This window comes from Camelina sativa, chromosome 8 (genome assembly GCF_030686135.1).
Source record: "Camelina sativa cultivar CO46 ecotype springtype chromosome 8, ASM3068613v1".
Classification (NCBI taxonomy): domain Eukaryota; kingdom Viridiplantae; phylum Streptophyta; class Magnoliopsida; order Brassicales; family Brassicaceae; genus Camelina; species Camelina sativa.
The window spans coordinates 2,042,113-2,066,281 of record NC_141887.1 but is presented as its reverse complement, the minus strand read 5'-3'; the positions used below and the strand labels follow the sequence as shown (position 1 = coordinate 2,066,281).

The 24,169-nt window shown below is 35.6% G+C and overlaps 4 protein-coding genes across 5 annotated transcripts; 2 read left to right on the top strand and 2 right to left on the bottom strand.

The window, feature by feature from the left end:
• Positions 1-3,136: 3,136 nt before the first annotated feature.
• LOC104705694 (uncharacterized) lies at positions 3,137-7,456 on the bottom strand. The gene is made up of 4 exons (XM_010421750.3): positions 6,811-7,456; positions 5,223-5,498; positions 4,990-5,127; positions 3,137-4,886 (listed from the first exon to the last, which is right to left on the bottom strand). The coding sequence occupies exons 1-4, from the start codon at positions 7,108-7,110 to the stop codon at positions 3,342-3,344; spliced, it is 2,259 nt and encodes a 752-aa protein (XP_010420052.2). The 5' UTR covers positions 7,111-7,456; the 3' UTR covers positions 3,137-3,341.
• A 4,125-nt stretch (positions 7,457-11,581) lies between these two features.
• LOC104705693 (protoporphyrinogen oxidase 2, chloroplastic/mitochondrial) lies at positions 11,582-15,845 on the top strand. 2 transcript variants are annotated; one of them, XM_010421748.3, is made up of 18 exons: positions 11,582-11,705; positions 11,825-11,876; positions 12,090-12,225; positions 12,314-12,379; positions 12,449-12,499; positions 12,609-12,665; positions 12,850-12,929; positions 13,028-13,064; positions 13,231-13,296; positions 13,383-13,423; positions 13,769-13,901; positions 14,027-14,200; positions 14,274-14,348; positions 14,577-14,700; positions 14,791-14,899; positions 15,086-15,160; positions 15,253-15,359; positions 15,495-15,845. In XM_010421748.3, the coding sequence occupies exons 1-18, from the start codon at positions 11,669-11,671 to the stop codon at positions 15,614-15,616; spliced, it is 1,542 nt and encodes a 513-aa protein (XP_010420050.3). In that variant the 5' UTR covers positions 11,582-11,668; the 3' UTR covers positions 15,617-15,845. The 2 variants fall into 2 exon arrangements, with proteins under 2 accessions (XP_010420050.3, XP_087317537.1); XM_087461411.1 differs by having other exon boundaries at positions 11,606-11,705; positions 13,769-13,922.
• A 1,033-nt stretch (positions 15,846-16,878) lies between these two features.
• Positions 16,879-20,697, top strand: LOC104705692 (putative inactive leucine-rich repeat receptor-like protein kinase At3g03770). The gene is made up of 7 exons (XM_010421747.3): positions 16,879-19,084; positions 19,174-19,307; positions 19,395-19,638; positions 19,729-19,940; positions 20,035-20,060; positions 20,138-20,249; positions 20,342-20,697. Exons 1-7 carry the CDS (start codon positions 17,707-17,709, stop codon positions 20,564-20,566), a joined length of 2,331 nt encoding a protein of 776 aa, XP_010420049.1. The 5' UTR covers positions 16,879-17,706; the 3' UTR covers positions 20,567-20,697.
• A 131-nt stretch (positions 20,698-20,828) lies between these two features.
• Positions 20,829-23,109, bottom strand: LOC104705690 (3-isopropylmalate dehydrogenase 1, chloroplastic). The gene is made up of 9 exons (XM_087461412.1): positions 22,666-23,109; positions 22,429-22,558; positions 22,238-22,349; positions 21,989-22,153; positions 21,829-21,915; positions 21,630-21,746; positions 21,410-21,517; positions 21,120-21,326; positions 20,829-21,035 (listed from the first exon to the last, which is right to left on the bottom strand). Exons 1-9 carry the CDS (start codon positions 22,889-22,891, stop codon positions 20,961-20,963), a joined length of 1,227 nt encoding a protein of 408 aa, XP_087317538.1. The 5' UTR covers positions 22,892-23,109; the 3' UTR covers positions 20,829-20,960.
• Between the last annotated feature and the right edge of the window lie 1,060 nt (positions 23,110-24,169).

Genomic DNA, 24,169 nt, shown 5'->3' with positions numbered 1-24,169 from the left:
AATAAATAATCATACCAAAAAACGTTAACAAAAGTGTAGGGTTTAAATAATGTTATAAGAAATTTTAAGATTCATATTTTAGTAGAAAACAAAATCTTTCTTTGATTAAGTTATTGTTAATAAAAAAAACAACAATATTATTTAAACAAAAATTTTAAAATAATAAAAATCATTATCCAACCACGCTAATACCTAGTAAATATAAAAATAAAATGCGTCTTTGTGTGTTTTAATTATCACAACGGCCATATTCCTCCTTCATTGGCTGCCACGCGTACGGTCATCAATAAAGCAAGTCTTAGGAATGATGGACAATATGAAGTATGAGGGGGTAAAGGGCTGGGTGTTCAATCGCAAGGGATTACGGAACCTATTCGAGTTCACATAAGACTATAGTATAATAAAATTAAAATTTGACGTGGCAGTAAAATTAAATTGAATGACTTTCCACAAAGATGATGATTTTTTTGCCTAAATTTAAAAGTTGATGTATTTAATTGCATATTATTTAACTTGAGTAGTCTAATTTTTTATTATTCAACTAATAATGACTAATTGTTGAATAAATTATTTAAATATCCAAAATCAAAGTCATCCTATACTCTTCAAAAAGTTAAATTAAAAATATAGCAAATATTATGTTTAAAGATAAATTCGCATAAACAAATTATTGAATTGGGTATATGTCAATAAAAATGTATTTTACAAAATTAAATATTATTTTTAATTATTTTTTGTCTTCGAAAAATATAAAAGATTAATACATCAACAAACTTAATAAATCACCTCTCAAATAATAGAGAAGATATAGGAATTTATTTTTAATTATAGAAATAATAGATTATATATTTTCTGTAAAATAATTTTCACATCATGAATTATATTCATGAAATTTTCTGAAGTTTAAAAAATCTCCAACTCAATTGATGTAAACATGTAATATTATTTTTCAATTATAACCGAAAATATTATTGCAAATGATATTTGGTGCACATGCACAAATGACATTAAACCGTATAATAGTCAACTTAAGCTTGATTTTACATTATAGAGGTATAAAGTAAAGAGTGTTAAGTAATGTGAACAAAAAAACAATGGAGTGTTTGGGAGAATCCTCACTATCATAATCCACTAAGGACATCAACATCTGACCCTGAAAAAACAATAAGTTGATTAATCATCTCAATTAAAGGCAAAAAAAAAGTCTGAGCAATAAAGAACATACCGCAGAAGAAGCATCTTCATCACTATCAGATGATGCATAGTCTACTAATACAGGATCCTCATTCTTCTTGGGTGTAATGACGATTTCCCATGGCATCTGTTAATTCAGTTCTTTATGAACTCAAATATAACCTTAAAAAACAAAATTGAAATTTTGTTCATATTATTTTTCAATTCTAACTGAAAATATTATTTCAAAGGATATTTGCTGCACATGTACAAATGACATTAAACTGTATAATAATGAACTTAAGCTTGATTTTACATTATAGAGGTATAAAGCAAAGAGTATCAAGTAACGTGAACAAAAAAAAATCAAAATGCATTTTGTTTTTACATACGTATAATTAAATTTAGAGTCTTTTATTCCTACTGAACACAAAAAAAATTATTAAATTATCTAATTTTAGATGAATACATGAATTTTTAAATTTAGGTAAAAAAAATAAAATGTAGAAATTTTACAAGTGAACAATGAATCGTTAGTGTCAGAGGCATAGTCCACTAAAGCAGACACATAAATCTTAGGCATCAACTTCTGAACCTCAACAAACAAAGTTGATTAAGATTTTCAATTAATGCAAAAAATCTGAGCTTTTCAAGGCAATTAGAACATACCGCAGCAGGATCTCATTCTTGCGCTTAATGATGATCTTCCATAAAATCTGAATAAAGTGTTAATTCAATTTTAACATCGCAATTATAACCTTTTTTTTTTAATTGTGTATTAAATATAGAAAGCCATATATGTCTAGATTTATAATTTTATCTTGAAGTAATTACGTATGAATGTTAAGAAATGTTAATTATATGAAATCTTTATAATACAAAGTCTAGTTATCAACTAAGTAATGACTCTAAATAAACTAATAATATATAACATATTTATAAATAGTATATATCAAAGTATCAACCAACATATCGAAGCGACAAAGTATTAACCAACCAACATGGTTAATCACAAAATAATTAGACAACATATCATAATTAATCACAAAATAATTTTTATCATTTTCATAATATTGTCGACATGTTTTCAAATAAACTTTTATTGAATTTGTGTAAATATCCTGATTACAAAATGATTAAAATTAAACTAAACTTTTTTTTTTCTGCTTATGGCGTCAAAACCTAAGACTGAGAGACCATGAGAATAAGGATAACGATGATGATGGTTACAGTCATAGCCGTGCCTTAGTTATAAGTTTTGAAACATTCGCCTACGGCCTCTCTTTTCCTAGAAACAAAAGTGCCAATTTAAAAATAATACTATTGTAAGTTTACCCCATACTATGTATGTAAACGTGATTTTACATATATAATCAAGTACAATTCTAATTTACTTTTAAATAAATAAAACTACTCACACAAACTAAACTTAAGATTTGAAATTAAAAATGAGGTTAAGTATTATGGACTTCTCATTTTATTGTTCATTGAATTGTTTTAGATGTTGTATACTTGCTAAAATGATATTCACGGTCATCCTAAATTCTATATTTTTATCCACTTTTGAGAAAACATGCATATAGCATATATTAGATTTTAATTTGATTTTTACAATTCATCTGTTGTATTATAAATTTATTTTATATGAATTAAAATAAAATGATCTAATACATTATTTATAAGCTCGCCTCCGGCCTTCATTATCGTTGGCACGGCTCTGGTTACAGTAGCGATTAGAACATCAAAGCTGAGTTGGTGACTGATAAACAAAAAAGTGCTGACTTCATGTGTGTTGTAATGCTTTATTAAACATCTTGTTCGTTTGAAAGAGACAGGTACCTCATGTTTTTTTTCATACCTATGTCCTGATTACATATCGAATTTTAGTGCTGGATCTAAGACTGTGAATTCATGTAAAAGCCAACATGTGAGCTCTGGCCAAAGTAATAACCAATTTGGAGAATTTCATATCAACTAGGTTCCATTCATATGCAACTCGAGCTACTACACAAATATACTGCAGATATCATACCTAGAATTTGGACCAATCTTCTTAAGCCAACCAAACAACTATAAACATCCCCCAGGCCCCAACAAAACAGAAGAAGCACACTACCTTCAAATTGAAGCTCCCTTTCTCAAAACTTCTTTATATACAAAACAACACTCTAATTCTGAATCTGACTTATCACACAAATAGTCTCTCTGGTCACAAGTCTTATTCCCCTCACCCACATCTGTGCACACACCAACCCACCTTCACACACAAAATGAACCTCCTTGTTTTCCGTAGTCACTATTCGGAACATCCCTTCTTCTTCCTCCCCTGCATCGCTTTTCCCCTTACGGTTCTTCCTGAACCGCTGGCTCATCCCAATCTCTACCTCCTTGCACACCACGTTCCTCTTTCGTGACTTTCCCCAACTTAGTATTCCACTTGATTCCAACATTCTCAATTCCTTTCCATGCTTCTTCCCTTTCCCTCCCTTGGTGTGTTTCATCACACTGCTTCCTTCTATCACAAACCTTCGAGACAACTCGTTACGGATCACCTTCTCCGCATCACCAGTCGCGAGGTCCATTAGCATTTCCCCTCTCCTGTTCCTAGCATTGCAGTTTGCACCACGGGCCATTAGGAATTCACACATATGTCCATGGCCTTCTATGGCCGCAAGCATGAGTGGAGTGTAGCCGTCTCCATCCGGGATGTCCAGATCGTATCCCTTTCCACTCAAAAGCTCCACCGCTTTGACGTCTCCACGCCTTGCAGCACAGTGTAGAGCATAGAACCCGCCTGCCATGTTCCTGTTATCCTTCTCAAGAGCAAACTCGAGCATCACCTTCTCTATCACGTCACGGTTACCGTTCTTCTCAGACAGAGAGACTACTGTGTCGCCAGAGTTGTTGTATAGCTTCATGTCTGCGCCTGCGTAGACTAGGACTCTGAATGCTTCAACGTGACCATTCATGGCCGCTAGCATTGCAGCCGAAAAACCTTCCTCCTCTTGATAGTCCAAGAAGATGTCTTTTGCTTTTACAAGAGATTTAAGCGCCTCGGCATCTCCTGCTTTAGCCACGTATAGCAAAGGCGAGAATACTGAAGCGTTGCTTGAATATGGAACCACACCGAACCGGATCAGTTCAAGAAGTACTCGTTCTAATCCTAGAGACCACTTGTTTGACTCAGCGACCGAAACAACAGAATGACCAATCTTGTTCACTAAACCGAAATCAGCACCAGTAAGGGCGAGCACCTTTACGCACTCTGAATGTTTGTGTTTTGTAGAGATCAGCAGGGCTGTGTTCCCAGCATCATTCTTCGAGTTTATATCGCAGCCAAAGCTAACTAGTTGTTGTACGATCTCCACTGATCCATCACGTGCAGCAATATGAATCGGTCGGAGTTCAATGCCTCGGGAAGTTTTGATAGGAATTTCTGGATCGGCTCCGCAGTTTAGGAGGACTCTTACTGCTCCGTGGTTGCCGCAGAGGACAGCATGATGGAGAAGTGTCCTACCGTTGTGAGGAGCGTCCGGAGATTGAACTTTGAGCAACAAACGCAAAATTTCGCCACTGGTTTCAAAATATTCTACAGCACACCAGGTCAAAGGGTAAGGCTCAGCCACTCCAGCTCCAATCCTGAGCTCTTCTCCAGTGTTAGTGTCCCATGACCATGCTCCAAGCCTCACCATAGTATCTGTCTTGAGACCAGTCTGTGCATATCATTACAAGAAAAGCTTGGATGTCTTAGAAACTTATTCTCTCCTTGCAGCCTTGCAGGGAACAAATTTTAAATTTTGCAGAGCCAAAACTTACCTGTAGTAAAACGCGGACGGCAGAGACTTGCCTATTGACAATGGCAGCAACAAGGGCTGTACAGTCGACATTTGTATAAAGAGAAGGTTTTGAAGATTGAAGAAGAAGCCTATCCGTTGAATTAGCATCTACTCCGCACTGTAATGAAGCAATAACATAGAGATGTTCTGTTAGATGCCATTGAACAACTCTTTAAGTGGTCACATGTTTAAACCATAAGATGAAAAACTTACTTTGAGCAAGGTCCCTACGACGTCCACAAAACCTCTGCAACAAGCAGTAGTTAGAGCGTGCACAGCGACTTGAGGACGAATAAGATCAGTTCCCATGAGCAGCTCAGCGAACCTCGAGCGTCCGTGACAGCTAGCACCTAGTAGAGCTTCCTCACAAGCAGGCTGAGAAGCACCGGCTTTGAGTAGAATCTCAAATACATCGAAATGACCTTCCCTTACAGCTACAGTTGTAGCAAATCCCCTGAAGAGCTTCTGGTTCACATCAGCTCCAATGTTCTGTGAGATGATATTACGGTAAAAGGTCAGATCACTGTTAAGATTATTAAATATACTGCAAGTTGCTAATGACTCCACGTGGGGTGAATACAGAGAAACCAGAAGAAGACAAATAAAAAAGGCTGTGTATAATAGTAAGTTCTACAATAATGGGAACTAAATAATTGACATGGATCTACATGAACATGAGGGAACAACCCTGACACACAGGAGCATGGCTTCATCTCAGACATCTGATGATGACTTAAAAAGAAAGAAGTATACGAATATAGTATCCGTCTACACTAGATGCAGCCAATGACAAATGACAACACCTAATGGAGGGGCCTCAGGTTCTGTTTCACAAACAAGCTACATGGATGTGATTATATGTCAACACTTTCTTGTCGTACTAAAAAGTCATAAGTTACTTTCAGGAAAACAAGAGAATCAAATCAAAAATCACTCAATTATCACTGCAAACTAAATAGTGAACTTTTGGAAACTCTTGTGTCTCAAAATATCCATCATTGAAGAGCCAATTCAGATCCAAAAATTATACTAGCATATTTCAGTAACAGAGTAAAAATAAATCTGTGACTTCAAGATAAAATTAATTTTTTATAATCACGTTTTTGGCATCTTGGAAGATTCCTAACACCTCAGCCAGTGAGATTGAAGCTAGTCAACAGGTTATGAATTTAAAAAACTCGCACGGAATCCGATCCACATTTTTAAAAAAAATTAAAAAAAATTTAGTAAAGCTTAGCTAAGTATAGACAAGTAAGAGTCATACTTGTGTTCTGCTTTAACCTGTTGGAAATAAAGTACTTGAGTTCTGTTTTGGGAGATTTAACAAAGTTTAATTGATGAGAAAGATCAAACTATCATGAACACAAAATGAGATTAATGGAACCAGTTTTAAGGTCAAAAACAGAGAGAATAAACTAAATAAATCAGTGTCCGAAATTTGAATTTCGAAAAAGGAGGAAAAAAGTAAAGTAAGCTTCAGACAGAACATATAATTTTGGGTCTTTTAATTCAAGAGACATAAAAAGTACCACGAACGAATCACACCACTAATAAAAAAAAAGGAAATCACGAGGAAATCAATTATCCAACGATTGCGTCAATGAAACGTAACAATAGTTTCAAACTCACAAAAGGTAAGTAAATCAAAACAGATAAATGAAAAAGATTATTTCAAATCAAAACAAGCATGATTTAAACCGATTGCTTAATCAAATAACAACGAAATTAATATAATTAATGACAGATAAATCCGCGTTAGGAAATTTATCAGTTTCAAAAAAAAAAAAAAAAAAAAAATTACCAGTAACTTCTTGACGAGAGCTACGTTTCCGAAATTAACGGCGAGGAACAACGCCGTTACATCAGTTTTGAACTCTTCGTACTCGACTCGGACTTCACTGGGCGACTCATCACAAAGCACGACCTCGCTCCTCCTCGTTTTTAAGCTGACGACGCCGACAAAATTAACGTCGAGGAGTGGATGAGAGACGCAATCCGACGCCGTTTTGAAATCTCCGTCGAGGATAGCGTCTAAAAGCCGCTGCGATACCTCGGCTTCGTAATCCACAGGAACGACTTGTTTGCCGGAGAAAACCGTCATCGTCGGAGTTTAACTATATGATCCTTACGCCGCCGTAGTAAGTCGTTAACCGAAGTCCCAGGATTTGGGTTTTTGTCTCTTTGCAGACGCGACGCTCGAGAAGAGAGAGAGAGATAGAGGATAGAGAGAGAGAGAACTTGAAAAGAAGTGAGCGCCAGGGATGGGAAGAAGAGAAGAGTGTGAGAATTTATTGAAAACGCAATTTTACAGTTTCAACCACGGTTATAAAAAATGAAGAATGGTTAAAATAGGTAAATTTATTAATGAGAATATGTGTGGGTCTCGTTTTGTAACCGTGGTTTTACTAGTAATAAACTTTTTTACCATACATAGTGCGCGTTGTGCTGACTGGTCTGTGTGCAATGGCATATAATAAATAGAAAATAATCTGAATTGTTAATAAATGACAAAAACATTAATTTGGTAATAAATACTTTACCATTTTGTTTGCGTATTAGTTGAACATAAACGGGAAACATTATGTAGTTTTTTTAGTAATTTAATAAAAGCTCAAAATCACACATGGTATACCATCATGATGTAAAAGATCGCCAATGCATACTGTTTAATCGTAACTGATTTTTTGGTGCTGATATGTAAAAGAATAATTTGTTGGCCTCTTCGTGTATAATTGGTGTTTTGGTTGATGACCCGACCGAAATCACTACCATATTAGTTATTATAATAACAATCATAATTATAAAAGAAGATAGGGAGTTCTTCTAAACAAAGTTCATGTCAAATTTAGGTATATATTAGTTGGGAAAGAAGACAGAAGTAGAATTAAAATATTGGAAGTAAATGGAAAGGTAGATAAGATTGTTGAAAGATTGTTCGTTTTGCTAATACAGAAACTTATCACTCAGTATGAAGATTATTTATCTTGTTCACTGTCCCATACTCTTTTGCTCACTCCTATTGCTACAATCCTACAACTCTCCCCTGCCAATTGATCCAGCTATGTCTCTCAGACTACGTTCTTTGGTTTATTATTTTATTTTCTTGGACATCTATCTACTATTTTTATATTGTTGGGAAATTGTGAATGGAGATATTTAATTTGGCCATATTGTTTTTGGCCATATTGTTTTTGGCCTTATGTGATGAATGCATCGCAGTGAGAGTTTATTATATGCGACATACCAAAATAACCAATAGTGAAGGTTTTAAAAACATGCATGCACAGATCTTCACAATTATAACTCTCTGTATTTTTTTGTCGTGGACGATGTAACTCGAGTAGGAATACAGATCATTATCAAAAAAAGTTAAAAACGGTGGGCGATTAAATGGAGGAAGAGAACGAGCTAGAAGTGATGTAAGTGAGATCTTTGAATGATACAAGAAAGATCAAAGTGTGGTAGAGAGAGTATTTGGAGAAGTCGGTGGAAATATATATGGGAGGGAGAATAATTACAGATATAAATAGGATAGGACCATAACTTCGTAATCGTACGTACGGGAAACACGAGACTCGTCATGAGGTTGACTCTTCATCAACCATTAACAACTCACATTCGTGGAATACGTCTCTGTAGATATGACTATTTTGGTTAATTCAACATATAGTCCCATCTAATTATTTCTGAATTGACGTGTAAATCGATTAACTCCGGAAATAATTCAATATTTAAAATAAAATAAAAAAGATTTAGCCAAGATATTAAAACAGGATTTTAAAGCATATAGCTGGAATGGGGGAGTTGATACTGATAATACAAGTAGTAAAATAATGCATTAAAAAGTCGATCTTAGACTCATTAAACCTTTGTTCAAAAAAAAAAAAAAGACTCATTAAACAATTATAACAATCAACAATCTAGTATAACAAATTTGTACCTCATGTTTTCCTATTTTTTCTATTTATTTTTTTGTTGACGAAAGATGGTAGAATGGCTTATAGTATAAAACTTTGTGTTGCTCGAGTGTTTGCGAAGAAAAAATATATAAAATTTATGTTTTCCTCTGCTCACACTGATTTAATTAATGTGAGGAAGAAACCAAAATTTAACATCAAAATCAAGAATACAGTATAGAGTTAGTACGTGTTTGCTCGAATGAATTCTAACTTCATGAGTATGAACCCAAAAATATGATTTGGTATTTTAGGTTATTATTGTTTAATTAAATGAAAATAAATTGACCTGCAAAGAACGTGATTCATCGAATCCTAACTAGTTTGGACATTCATGTTACGGAAAGATCTCGTGATCCAGATTGCGACATGAAAATTACATGTTTGATTCCATTTAATACGTGCCTTATAAAGTATTTAATTCAATATATCGAACTTCTTTTGTTGACGAAACATGTCGTCGGTCATATATATAACGTCTAGTGACGAGTGAAAATATTTGACTCTTTTTTGATAAAACATAGATAAAGATTTTATTTTCATAAAGGGTTTTAAGCATATAGCTTAGTGGTTACACAGTTTACAGTACAATTGTCGTTCTTATGTCACAATGTGAATTTGAACCCGTTAGAATGCATATTATATATTGATTTTAGTTATTGTCACAAAACAAAACAGTAGTGTTAAGTGTTAACAAAAAAAAAGGGGTTAATTTGGCTCAACTTTGAAGAGACTTTATCTATAAAATAAGAGATTTTAGAAGGAAATGGCGAAAGACTTGCACAAACAAACTAACATAAGTAGATTAATTTGGGAAAATGAAATAAATATCAAAAAATTGTTATAAATAAAAATAAGAGGTACAAATATTCACTGGTTTTACAGAAACCGCGAGTATGGAATCAATTTCCTAGTAAATTACTGATGAGGACAAACCATGGACCACATCTCATAATCCCCTACCTTAATCTGTTAATAATCATACTTAAGAACATTTATAAGTCTGAATGATTTTATGAACAACAAATCTTACTAACTACTTAAAGGTAAACGTGTTTAGTCTTTCTTTTTGTCGTCAATTTACCTTACACCATTTTTTCTTACTCAAAACCAATCCAACAACCAAATGGATCGCTATTTTCTTTGAATGTAAAATGAAACTCCAACTCTACCAGACTAAATTAAATTTAAATTGACAAAAGCGAAAACTATAAAGTATAAACACTCAAACTCAAAGTCGGAAAATATAGAATATTCAAAATTCAAATCCTCGACCATTTTTTAAAATTTGCTTAACTTGTTCTTCTTAGTTAATTAATTAACTAGGATGTGATGAAGAAAGTGTAAGCAAACAATGCCGATGGAATATAATCAAAATGGCAAAAGCAAAACAATTTGTTACTTTATCGGTTTTGAATTTTGAAAAGGATAATAAAAGACAGTCATACATGATTATACGTGTGAATCAAATACTAAATGATTTCGAATTCATATTAGGCGGCAGAGTTTAATTATTTAATTAGTTTGCTTCGATCTTAAAGTTCCATGGCGCAAGCAAATATCATGTCTCTGATATAAATTAATCTTAAAATTTAGTCTACCTTAAAGCAAAATGACTTTTCCTTTTCAATCTCATTCATCCCATGCGATAATGCTCAAATCTATTAAACTGTAGATCCGAATTTTGTATATTGTATAAATGGGCCATATAATGTTCTCGTAAACTCAGCACAATTTATTTGTTTATAATTTGATTTTCCTGTTGAGTTTATTAGTTAAGTTAATATTCAAAGATGGTATGCTCAAAAAAGCAATTATTAGTAGTGCTTTTCTCATAATGTAATAGTAATTATGATCTTATAGAAAGAAAAAAAGTACTATACTTTTCAATTTCATCGATTAAACTAACTACCACGATAACTACCAACAAACTTTTGCATTCCTTTAGTTTCCCAAATCCACATTAAAATAAAATTAAAAACTGCCTTATGAATAACGAATGCTTTTTGGTCGGGAATACAGCATTTTAGATAAGATCGTGATTGTTAATGTTTTTTTTTTCTTTCTTTTTTTTTTTTGCTAAAATCTCTGTGGATTATTTGACGAGAGACGGGAGTTGATTGACCAAGTCTATGTTTACATCACCAAGTAGATATATACTATAGTTTTGTTTCCTACTTTTGTTGGTGCAAATTGATGTAAACCCGCTAAACCAACAAAGGAAAAAAAAAAAAATCTTAGGTTCCACATGAATTCAAAAAAATTGGTAGAAAAGTTCACCCACTAGTTAAGAAACTTTGAGATGTTGAGGTTTGGACGATCCGTTTGAAATACAAAACGAATACTAGATCTTTCTCCTATACGTTTCAACACAAACCCATCTTTTTTTATGTATTCGAGTTTCTTTTGACATCACTTCATGCATGATCCGTCGGTACTTATTATGATTATGAATGGTTTGGATGTGACGACATTAAAAAAAATATGTAACTAAAAATCTTGTTTGGATACGAAGACATGAACAAGGGCCCGTTAGAGAAATAAGTGATGATAATGGGCCTGATGAAATAAAACGGCACATTTTGTTGTCGTTTTTGGATAAGCTGGAATTTTTGCCGCTGTATTTATTTTCTACTTTATTTCCGTCGTGCTTTCGTCTGGTCAGAGATTGAATTGTCTTGGCTTTTGCTGATAAAACAAACAATGGCGTCTGCTGCAGTAGCTGATCATGATGATACAAGTAAGTAAAAAATTTGGGTTTTATGTCTAGTTATCATATTCAGCTTCGGCATTCCAGAATCGCTGAACTGTCTGTCTCTTTGCACTGAATTGTTTTTTGCTGATTGCTTTTGGTTATAGAATTCGAAGCGGTTTCTGGAAAAAGAGTTGCAGTCGTAGGTGCAGGTGTAAGGTAATTTCTCATTAGCAAATTCATCTCCTGCATTGTGTTCTTCCTTCTTCCTCTCTCTAAGTCTCTATATTGTGCTGTGTGATTCTCTTGAATTTTGCTCCAGCTTTGGGTCGGTTCTGGGCTCTTTGATCTGAGTTTTATTTGTTACCAATTTCGATTAATTGCAACCAATTAGCTCACAGATATGTTTTTTTTTTTTTAATGGTTTTGAAGTGGTCTTGCGGCGGCTTACAAATTGAAATCGAAGGGTTTGAATGTGACTGTGTTTGAAGCTGATGGAAGAGCAGGTGGTAAATTGAGGAGTGTTATGCATAATGGGCTGATTTGGGACCAAGGAGCTAACACTATGGTAGTTTTCTTTTTTATCATACACATCTGTTTTCAGTTGGTTTAGATTATAGTTCTTGATTCCGGTTTTTTTGTTGCATCATATGCAGACTGAGGCTGAGCCAGAAGTTGGGAGTTTGCTCGATGATCTTGGCCTTCGTGAGAAACAGCAATTTGTGAGTGCTTTCTGTGTTATTTTTGTTGTTGATTTTTGCAAGTTGTTTGATCGTTCTCTATTGTTTCAGCCAATTTCACAGAAAAAACGGTATATTGTGCGGAACGGTGTACCTGTGATGGTAATCCTTACTTGGTTTCCTTTGTTCTTATGGGTTGTTTATTCTTCATGTCATGAGTTGTTCTCCTATCTGATTTATGATGCTCTTATTGTCTCTGTTTTCATGCTAGATACCCACAAATCCCATAGCACTGGTCACAAGTAGTGTGCTCTCTACCCAATCTAAGGTAGATTTCTCGAGATATAAGTACACTGGTTATTTTGATGGTCATTTGAGACATATACTATTTCTACGGTGTTTAACTTTATATGGACTACTACTACCGGAAACTAGACGCTCTTTTCTACCAAGGTATTTTTATCTTATCAGAACCTCAAATATCACTAAAATTACTAGGCCTTTACTTGCAGTTTGAAATCTTGTTGGAACCATTTTTATGGAAGAAAAATGAATTATCCTCAAAAGTGTCAGACGCATCTGCACTGGAAAGGTGAGTATAACTTCTTTTTTCTTTAAATCAGTCGTCAGCAATCTCAATATCACAGAAGATTGGAACTTCCGTTTCACTTCCCATTTTCTCTGATGTAGTGTAAGCGGGTTCTTTCAACGCCATTTTGGACAAGAGGTTTGTTGCTACCTAATCCTAAATTTGGATTAAAACATTAGAATCTCATTTGTTTTGTTTCAACTTTCTTCGCATGTGTCAACACCAATTGTGGACTATCTTTATCAATGTCAAAAATTGTCAACTTACTTTCATGTGTCTCGTTTTGATGTTTTTCATTTGTAAGGTTGTGGACTATCTCATCGACCCTTTCGTAGGTGGAACAAGTGCTGCGGATCCTGATTCCCTTTCAGTGAGCAACTTTGCATTTAACATATTGTCTTCGTTTATTGCTTAGTATTACTCATTTTTATATCCCTCCCTACGATTTATGATCAGATGAAGTATTCTTTTCCAGATCTCTGGAATGTAGAGAAAAGGTAATCTCTCATGTAACTATACTGTATTTAACGATTTTTGCTTGAATATATTCCAAGATTCCTTTTCTCTTTTGATAGGTTTATGCAATCATGTTTTGAGTTTGTCATTCCTTTACTAGTGTCATTTTATGCGTGGTAATATCAAAAAAATATTTTGGTTCCGTGATGTGTAATATGGTGGGCAGAAAAGTTTTACGGAAAAAGATAGCATTGCAAATAGCATTTCGTATTTTGGGTTTGGCTACCTGGTTCTGACTTCTCTTAGTTCTCTATGCTGATTCTGTGGCGATGAGCTCTTTAACTGTTCTCTGGTTAGTTGCTAAATATATTGTATTTTCTTTTCAGTTTTGGCTCTATTATAGTAGGCGCAGTCAAAACAAAATTTGCCGCTAAAGGGGGTAAAAGTGGAGAATCAAGGAGTTCTCCTGGCACAGAAAAGGGTTCGCGCGGGTCATTCTCTTTTAAGGGTGGAATGCAGGTGATGCATTCTCAATATACTGTATGCCAAAAAATTTAGCCATACAATTTTTTTGCTGTACGACTCATGTTCTTCTTGCTCTGAACCACTTTGTTGTTGGTATGTTTCCGCTTTGGATATTGCAGATTCTTCCTGATATGTTGTGCAAAGGACTCTCACATGATGAGCTCAATTTAGACTCTAAGGTTCTCTCTTTGTCTTACGATTCTGGATCAAGACAGGAGGGCTGGTCACTAGGGTGTGTTGCTCATAATGAGACGCAGAGACAAAACCGCCATTATGATGCTGTAATTATGACGGTTAGTAGTGTTTTTTCGGACGTGAGATGAAACTTGCAGAAACTCTCAACAGAAAAAATTTCATGTATTATAGGCTCCTCTGTGTAATGTGAAGGAGATGGAGGTTATGAAAGGAGGACAGCCCTTTCAGCTCAACTTTCTCCCCGAGGTAATTGTGTCTTGTCTAATTTTCAGAAGTTTTTGCTTGAGAGTATTAGGCCTACATCTAGATTTAGTCCATCCTTTCGTGCTGTCTTATATTTTTCTACTCCATAACTGATAATGAAAATATTAATGTGAGACATCAAAGAACTTCATCACATGATTAGTTATCTCTTATATGTACTCTTTATCCCAACTTAATTGCATCTTGATGTTGATCTTGTTAATTGTTCAGATCAAGTACATGCCCCTCTCGGTTATAATCACCACATTCACAAAGGAGAAAGTAAAGAGACCTCTCGAAGGCTTTGGGGTACTCATTCCATCTAAGGAGCAAAAACATGGTTTCAAAACTCTTGGTAAGTTGTTGATGTCCTAGGCCATGATTAAAACAAATAGTCATATATTTCTCCTTTTATAATTATCAACACTTTATATTCTATATGTAGGTACACTCTTTTCCTCAATGATGTTTCCAGATCGGTGCCCTAATGACATTCATCTATATACAACTTTTATTGGTGGGAGTAGGAACCAGGAACTAGCCAAAGCTTCCACGTAAGAAACCTGACTGCTTTAAATTTTTCAGAGCATTTCAACACAAACTCAACCATGTCAAGTCACTAAAAAGTTGTGATACACGATCGTTTGGAAGCTACTAATTATTAAGGCATTTATACCATTTTTCTGATCCTTACATTACCTGATTCTTACTAAGTCTCTTTTCCGGTTCTATCTTTGTAGAGATGAATTAAAACAAGTTGTGACTTCTGACCTTCAGCGACTTTTGGGGGTTGAAGGTGAACCTGAGTTTGTCAAGTATGTGGAGTTTGGAGTTTTTTTTCATTTTATTGTTTAGTGTATGAAAGAGGAGATTACCCTTATATATCAACAATATATGTTAATTGCAGCCATTACTACTGGAGGAAAGCATTCCCATTGTATGACAGCAGCTATGACTCAGTCATGAAAGCAATTGACAAGATGGAGAAAGATCTACCCGGGTTCTTCTACGCAGGTTACTTCGATCAAAGTTTCAGTCTTGTAGATAGAAAGCATTAAATATATGATCCATGATGATAAATGTCAGTCTATGGTCTTGAGATGATTCATTGCAGTTATTTATCTATTGTGCACGGACCAAAATGAACAGGTAATCATCGAGGAGGGCTATCTGTTGGGAAATCAATTGCATCAGGTTGCAAAGCAGCTGATCTTGTGATCTCATACCTGGAGTCTTGCTCAAATGATAAGAAACCAGATGACAGCTTATGAACAGTGTCAAGGTTCGTCCTTTTTTACGGCTTAATTTGTAAACTTGTAAAAGGAAACAAGCCGTGGGATTAGCCAACAAACTCAGCAAAACCCAGATTCACATTCCATGCTAATGTTTAGTCTGTAGTCTTGTTGAATCACTGATCTGGTCTGTCTCGGTAAAAAAACATGATAGTGTAGATTTCAGGATTGAAGAATCCTTATAAAAAAAATTGCTGATATTTTCTTATCTTGGAGATCTCATTTCTGCTCTCTAGACAAGTTGTAGAGAAACTTGTTTTGGTTTCTGGTGAAGGGGATGTTGATGTTTTGCGTGTTTTTTCTCCAAAGCCACAACCAAGAGATGGTCCCGAAAAGGGTATCAGAATGTCAGGTGTTAGTATCTGAATGTCCATGTCTGTTCGTCCCACATGCTCTACCGTTCCCATTTCATGGAGTCTTATGTTTTGTCTCATCTTTCTTCTATAAAGCCTTGTCTGTCTTAACCCATTTTGTCTTGGTAAGTCTCTTGTTGATACTAAAGCAGCATCAATATTAGAGCTTGCATTGTTCTATTCCTTTTGTTCTTTTTGTGGTGTGCTTAATTGAATAAGTAAATAGGAGCAAAATTAAGTTCACAATGATGGGGTATTTCTATGTTTACATTAGTTTTGTCGGTACTTATGATTGTATTAAAACATCATGACTAGGTTCGGCTTATGAAATTACTAGGTCGTCGAATATTATACAGTAAATAGTAAATACTATGTAAATGTTAACGAAAGTATAGGTATTATAAGCCAAAGTTTGACATTATACAGTCACAGTCATCAGTTTATGAATACCAAATTGTTGTTAACAGTTGCTCTTAAACAAGAGTGAAGAAACATCTCAGTGTTGATATTTTAAGAATATTGACGCATGTGAGACCAAAAAAAGAAGGTAATTAAGATGATGGTCCGGTCTCTGAGACCTGTGGGACACCTACAATGTGGGCCTTGAAACTTTAACAAAGCATAATCACTACCTTTGCCTGCGACGAAAATACCTACTTGCCCTTATAGACATATAACAAAGCACAATGTAGACCAGTCTGATAGACATTTTGGTCTCAAAACATGTGGATTTGTGTTTTAGATGGTTGATAAAGTTACCTAACTAGATATGCTATTATATGGTTGTGAATGATATCACTATTTGTTGGCATATTTGTCCTTCAACGAAAGCTACTTCTACCGGACAATATTTCGTAGACCAAAAGCTTCGCTTTGTATAGCATTAGCATATTACTATTTGGTACAGTAGAAGGGCAGTTTGGTGAATTAACAAAGAAATGGAATCTAATCACACACATAAATCAATGTTTAAATTTTTTACTATAAACAAAGTGGGGAAGATGAGGAAGAAGAAGAAGAGACATGTGTTAACGGCATCTTCTATGGAGTCAACTACAGGTCACAAATTGCATTTTGCATTACATTAAATAATCAATAATCATACTTTATCTCTAATACCAAAATTTAAATTCAAAATTTTATTAGTATTTTACAAAGACAATTGCTCATAAAAAGGAACAAACTTTCATCAAATTGAGTGCAACTTTTTTTGCTTTGTGATTGTCTCTGGTGACCCACATTACTGAATTTACTGTTTCTTTTCGTAAAGAAGAAGAAGAAGAAGCAAAAAAAAAAATGCTTTGAAATCTCTAATTCTGTCAAGTCCTCTCAGGGTAAAATACAGAAAGCCGCCATTAATGCTGCTCAGCTCAACCCTTTCGTCATTAATGCTCTTATCACCTTCTTCTCTACTCTCTATAGCTTCCCCAGATTCTTTCTCGCCTATGTATTGAATCCGACAAACACAATTACCGACATTCCCTAAACCCTTGATTTCTGCATTTGTCCTCACACACTCGTCACTCTTCTTCTCCTGACCTCTCTTTTCACGGATTTGATTGTACACTCATTATTTCCTTTTGGGAGCGTCTGGGATCACGAGCTTAGTTTTGACTTGAGTTGACTAGATGGGTCTCAGAATCCAACTCTGCTACTTCTAATTGTTGGGTTCTGTTTCAATTCTGCTACTTCATCTTCTTTTTTTTTCTCCCTGGAATGATGGAACATTCAAAGTTCTTACCTTTGCTCTTTCTTTCATGGGTTATGTTCTTACAAAGCACACATCAACTCCAGAACTCACAGACCCAAGTCCTGTATCAGCTCAGGAAGCATCTGGAATTCCCTAAAGCTCTTGAATCTTGGGGAAGTTACTATGGAGACTTGTGTGTAATCCCTGCAACTGCTCACATGAGCATCACCTGTCAAGGCAATTCCGTCACGGAGCTTAAAGTCATGGGGGACAAGCTTTTTAAACCGTTTGGTATGTTTGATGGGTCTTCTTCACTTCCAAATCACACTCTGTCTCAAGCTTTCTTAATTGATTCTTTTGTTACCACGTTGACAAGGCTTACAAGCTTGAGGGTTCTTAGCTTAGTGTCTCTAGGTATCTACGGTGAGTTACCAGGGAAGATCCATCGGTTGAATTCTCTAGAGTACTTGGATTTGAGTTCGAATTATCTCTTTGGTTCTGTCCCTCCTGATTTATCAAGATTGGTGTTGCTTCAAAGTCTGATGCTTGATGGGAATTACTTCAACGGAAGTGTTCCAGACACGTTGGATTCCTTGACTAATCTTACTGTTCTTAGTTTAAAGAACAACCGGTTCAAAGGTCCGTTCCCATCTTCAATTTGCAGTATTGGAAGACTAACAAATCTTGCTCTATCACACAATGAGATTTCTGGTAAGTTGCCTGATCTCAGCAAGTTAAGTCATCTGCATATGCTGGATCTGAGAGAGAACCATTTGGACTCTGAACTACCTGTGATGCCTGAGAGATTAGTTACTGTTCTACTGAGCAAGAACTCCTTCTCTGGCGAAATTCCAAGACGTTTTGGCAGTTTGTCTCAGCTTCAGCATCTTGACTTGTCGTTCAACCATCTAACTGGAACTCCATCTCGGTTCTTGTTCTCTTTGCCAAACATTAGTTACTTGGACTTAGCATCTAACAAGCTCAGTGGGAAGCTACCGCTTAACCTGACCTGTGGAGGCAAACTCGGATTTGTGGATTTGTCAAATAACAGATTAATAGGGACTCCTCCTCGTTGCTTGGCAGGAGCTTCCGGCGAGAGAGTTGTTAAACTCGGTGGAAACTGCTTGTCCATAATTGGTAACCGTGATCAGCATCAAGAATTTTTATGTGAAGAAGCTGAAACTGAGGGAAAACAGTTCCAAGGAAGAAAGATTGGGATTTTGGTTGCCGTAATTGGTGGAGCTGTTCTTGTTCTTGTGTTTTTTGTATTAGGACTTCTTCTCTTATGCACAAACCGCTGCTCTTGCTGTTGCTCAAGAGAAAAGTCAGTGCCGCAAACTCGGCTTAAGGTTGTGACAGATAACTCACACACCAGTCTCTCCTCTGAAGTTCTTGCTAGTGCAAGTGAGTAATGTTGACTCAGAATGTAGCTTTCTGCCTGCTAGCAATTGTCTTTCAGGAATTTAATATCCTTGTGTGATTTCTTCTCGCAGGGTTAATCTCTCAAACAGCAAAGCTAGGTGCACAAGGTGTGCCCTCATGCCGGTCGTTTTCTTTTGAAGAGTTAAAGGAAGCCACAGATGATTTCGATTCATCACGTTTCTTAGGTGAAGGCTCCCTTGGAAAGGTATGGTTTGTCTAACGCAAAATTAATACTTGTGATCATCTCACCATCAGTCATTTGCTTTACTCTGCTTGTTTTGTTTCTTTGCAGCTATACAGAGGAACACTTGAAAACGGAAGCTCCATAGCTATCAGATGTCTGGTTTTATCAAGGAAATTCTCCAGCCAGAGTATCAGAGGTCACTTAGATTGGATGTCTAAGCTCAACCATCCTCATCTCCTTAGCTTCTTGGGTCATTGCACTCAAACCAGCGGAGAACACGATCCTGCAGTGACCATACTCTACCTTGTCTACGAGTATATGCCCAACGGGAGCTACCGCACACATCTATCAGGTCAGGTTGACATGTGTAGTAAACATAATGTTAAATTAAACTCTCTGTACTTGGAAACTCAATGTTGTTAGAATATTGTTTATTTTGTAGATTCTTTCTCGGAGAAGATCTTGACGTGGCCAAATCGGCTAGCAATTCTCATTGAGATAGCAAAGGCAGTTCATTTTCTTCACACCGGTGTAATGCCTGGTTCATTCAAAAATCATCTGAAGACGAACAATATTTTGCTTGATGAACACAAGATTGCAAAGCTCAGTGACTATGGAGTCTCTGCCATCATTGAAGAGAATGAAAAGCTCGAGGTTTGCTTTCTTTGACTTTGTTTATCTCCGTTTTCTACTCTCTTCTTTGATACTAACTCAACTCTGCCTTCCTCTCTGCTTCTACATTTTGCAGACAAAGTCAGAAACCAACAAATCAAAGTATGTATCTTTTGCCCTTCTATTTCAAAACTCCATGGCATTTAGGAGAAATTAATTCAAACTTGGGGATTATGCAGAAAAATGGCTAAAAGAGAGGACGATGTGTACAACTTCGGATTCATACTTCTGGAATCTTTGATAGGACCAGTTCCCACTACAAAAGGAGAGGCCTTTCTTCTCAACGAAATGGTAACAAAGAGAGAAAAAAGCAATCTTTATCATTGTTATTTGCTTGAGACAAAGTTAGTGAATAGATGTTGTTGCAACTTTTGTGTATGCAGACATCATTTGGGAGCCAAGATGGTCGGCAGAAGATAGTAAGTCCAACCGTCCTAACAACAAGCTCACAAGAGTCTTTATCGATTGCCATCTCAATCGCCAACAAATGCGTTTTGCTTGAACCGTCGGCAAGACCTTCCTTTGAAGACGTTCTATGGAACTTACAGTACGCAGCTCAAATGCAGTCTGCCGCAGATGCTGAACGCAAATCTGATACTTCATCATGAATCACACAAGGCTAGCTTAATCTAATGATTGATATAGTTTTTTCGGTTTTTTAAATGTAAAGTCTTACAAGTTTGGTTTTTCAGTATAAAAATGTAAGACTCCTGAGAGTAAAAAATTCATAGTTTCTTTCCTTCTCTTGAATTTGATTACTATGTAAATATTGATTGAAGATATTGGGTTCTGTAGTTGGAGTCATTTCCAAGAACAAGGTAAGTAAGTAAGGCAGGATGCTAAAAGCTTTTGGAGAATCTTGTCTTTGAATTGCAGAATCAATCATAATTCTTTATTAAACTGTTGAAAAGATATAGAATATTACGGTTTCTAATACATGGATTAGCATATAAGTAACCGTAAAACCAAGGCCTACACACTTTTGGCAAATGATGAATACACTTAAACAGTAGCTGGAACTTTGGCTTCCACTGATTTGAGCACCTCCTCTCCCATTTCTTTGCATCCCACCAGTTTCTGCATTTTCAAAACACAAGACCTTTAAGTTATACTGTGTTACTAACTTATAACAATAAATGATAGAAATCAGCATACACATACATTTCCGGGGGAGTAGATGTCTCCAGTTCTGAAACCTCTGCTCAGAGCATCCATGACCGCGTCTTCAATCCTCTTTGCAGCTTTTTCTTCTCCAAGTCCATATTTCAGAAGCATCGCGGCGCTGAGAATAGTAGCCAATGGGTTTGCCTTGTCTTGTCCAGCTATATCTGGTGCAGAACCGTGTATAGGTTCAAAGAGTCCAGGTCCCTGATTACATCACAAGTTTAACATTCTCTCATATGGTTATAAACCTCAGGAACCTTGAAATATTTTTGTATAAATTTGCTTACCGATTCACTGAGACTAGCAGATGGAAGCATTCCAATGCTTCCAGTGATCATTGAAGCTTCATCAGATAATATATCACCAAAAATGTTATTGGTGACGATTGTGTCAAACTGCAATGTTTTATACAAAAGATCAATAAAACGCCGTGTGAGAACTAATAATTCCACTTTTATGTTAGTAGCTTAATCAACAGCTAAGTTTTGATATATGAGCGACGAGCACCTGTTTGGGGTCACGGATAAGCTGCATTGCAGCATTATCAACATACATATGTGATAGTTCAACATCTGGATATTCAGAGGCTAACGCTGTTACTCTTTTCCTCCACAATACTGACGCCTATATGAAAAATCATCAAATTTGCATTACTAAAGAAACACACAAAAAGTGGAGAAACAATTCAAGAATTGATCAAACGTACATCCAACACATTAGCTTTGTCGACAGAACAAAGCTTGCCACGCCTTTTCCTAGCAGTCTCAAACGCAACACGAGCAATTCTGTCGATCTGAAAAACATAAGCAATGCATTAATATACATATATACACATGTAGAGCAAATTGTGAAGAGTTATTAAGCACCTCGTGAGCAGCGTAGATCTCTGTACTAATGCCGACTTCTTCGCCATTTTCATTGATCGATATGCCTCTTGGCTCTCCAAAGTAAATACCTCCAGTGAGCTCTCTTACAATCATCATATCAACACCTTCTGCTACTTCTTTCTTCAATGTGGAAGCATCAGCTAACTGTAAAGGCAAAAAGTTTTTTTTTTAATTTACAACTGCTAGCAAAAGTCCAAATGCTTAGCAGATGTAAAACCGAAGATATACCTGTGGCAAAACTGTAGCAGGTCTTAAATTTGCAAAGACTTTGAGATCTCTTCGTAGGTAAAACAAAGCCATCTCAGGTCTCAGATGTTTCTCATTCTTGTCCCATTTATACCTGATCAAGATTCATTTAAAACTGATCAACAAGAGAATATACTTGGAAGCAGACTTTGAAAGAAATAAGACACACATACCCTCCAATAGCTCCAAGAAGTATAGCATCAGAATTTTTAGCAGCTGTGAAAGATTCCTCTGGCATGGGAACTCCAACCAAATCCAAGGCTGCTCCTCCGACAGGCATCTCTTGGAAATCAAACTCCAGTCCTGTCATACAAAAGCAAATATACACTCGTTGATTACGACTTTTCACAAAACTTTTGTAAACAGAATCGAAGAAGAGAACAAGAAAACATTGAGAAAGAGACAAGAACCTTCAAGAGATCCAGCTTTCTGAAGCACATTCTTAGCAACAGATATAACTTCTGGACCGATGCCGTCACCGGGAAGGAGAGCGATGTTAAACCGTTTTTTCCCCGGTGAAGCTGCGGCGCACCTAATTAGAGACGGTGCATGGTACTGATTATTGAGAGAAGTGTATTTTCCGGGGACGATCTTGTTGGAACTTAGTCGGATGTTCGTTTGCAAAAACGCCGCCATTTTCTTATGGAGGAGACTCGGAATTTTTGAAATTGTGACGAGTGAATCTCACACTACTTATAACATAAAAAGTTTATGGCACTTAGATAGGTGTGCACGTTTTTTGAATTTGCATAAAACGTTTTTGAATTCGCATTAATTAAGCTTCAACGATTTAAATGTCTCTTGCTGATTAAAATGTCTTAAACTAATCCTTTTTACCTATAAACTGGCTCACCAGCTCTAGTTGTTGAGATATTAAATATTTTATAAGAAGGTCCTTTCTCTTTAACGATTATTAAATTAATACTTGCCATGGCGTTTTTAGAAGAAGTAGAGCCATATTACAATTGGGTTGACCCATTTAAAGTTATAACATTGGGCCGCTTATTTATATAGCCCATATATATCAAGTAGAAGGATTCGTTTTTATTAAAAAAAAGTGGTATAACTAGAACGGCTGATTTATTAATACTATCGGGATGTATTTGGATTTCGTCAAAACAGGGATGAACACAGTTTTCTAACATAAAAAGTGACACAAAAATTTATTATCAAAGTACCTAAACTGAATTCTAACTAACTAACCAAAATAGTCTATGTTCGAATCTGGAGAAATAATGAGTTTACATCTGGTCTTATGTCCTTATGTTCTTAAGGCGGGGCCAGTGCACCACCACGCGAGAGTTATGGTCGATTATTTTGATAGTTTCTAAATGTGTGATACGTATCTGTGTTCGTAGGGGATAGCTAGGGGATGATAGTGTTGAAATGTGAACACAAAATATAAAAGCAAGACTTGGTCTACAAATTATTTGGAACATTGTGTACCCCCAAATAATTTATATTATCTAAACGTATCATGTCTCGAGGTATTTTTTTTGTTTGTATATTTTTACTACCCTACGTACGTACACTATGTGACAGTGCAGAGTGTGAAACGAAAGCAAACCGATGTAGAATGTATAGTTTTAATTAAAAAAAATTGATAAGAGTTTCAGAAGAAAACAAGTAACGGAAGCTGGTGTCATAGAGTCCCGTCCCACTTACCCCTCCCTACAGCATCTCCAGTCGCTTTTAATAGTTTCTTCTTTCGTCTTATCTCTTTTTTTTTATTTTTTATTTTTTAAATATATTTAAAACATTTATATGATATTAATTAGAGATCTCAGAGTTTTAACATTTACTTACTATTATCTTTTCATTTTTTTCGTAGTCAACTATTATCTTTTCGTTTATTTTGTTTAGATTGCTTATTTCGTAGTCAACTATTAGATTGCTAAACATTTCTTTTTTTCG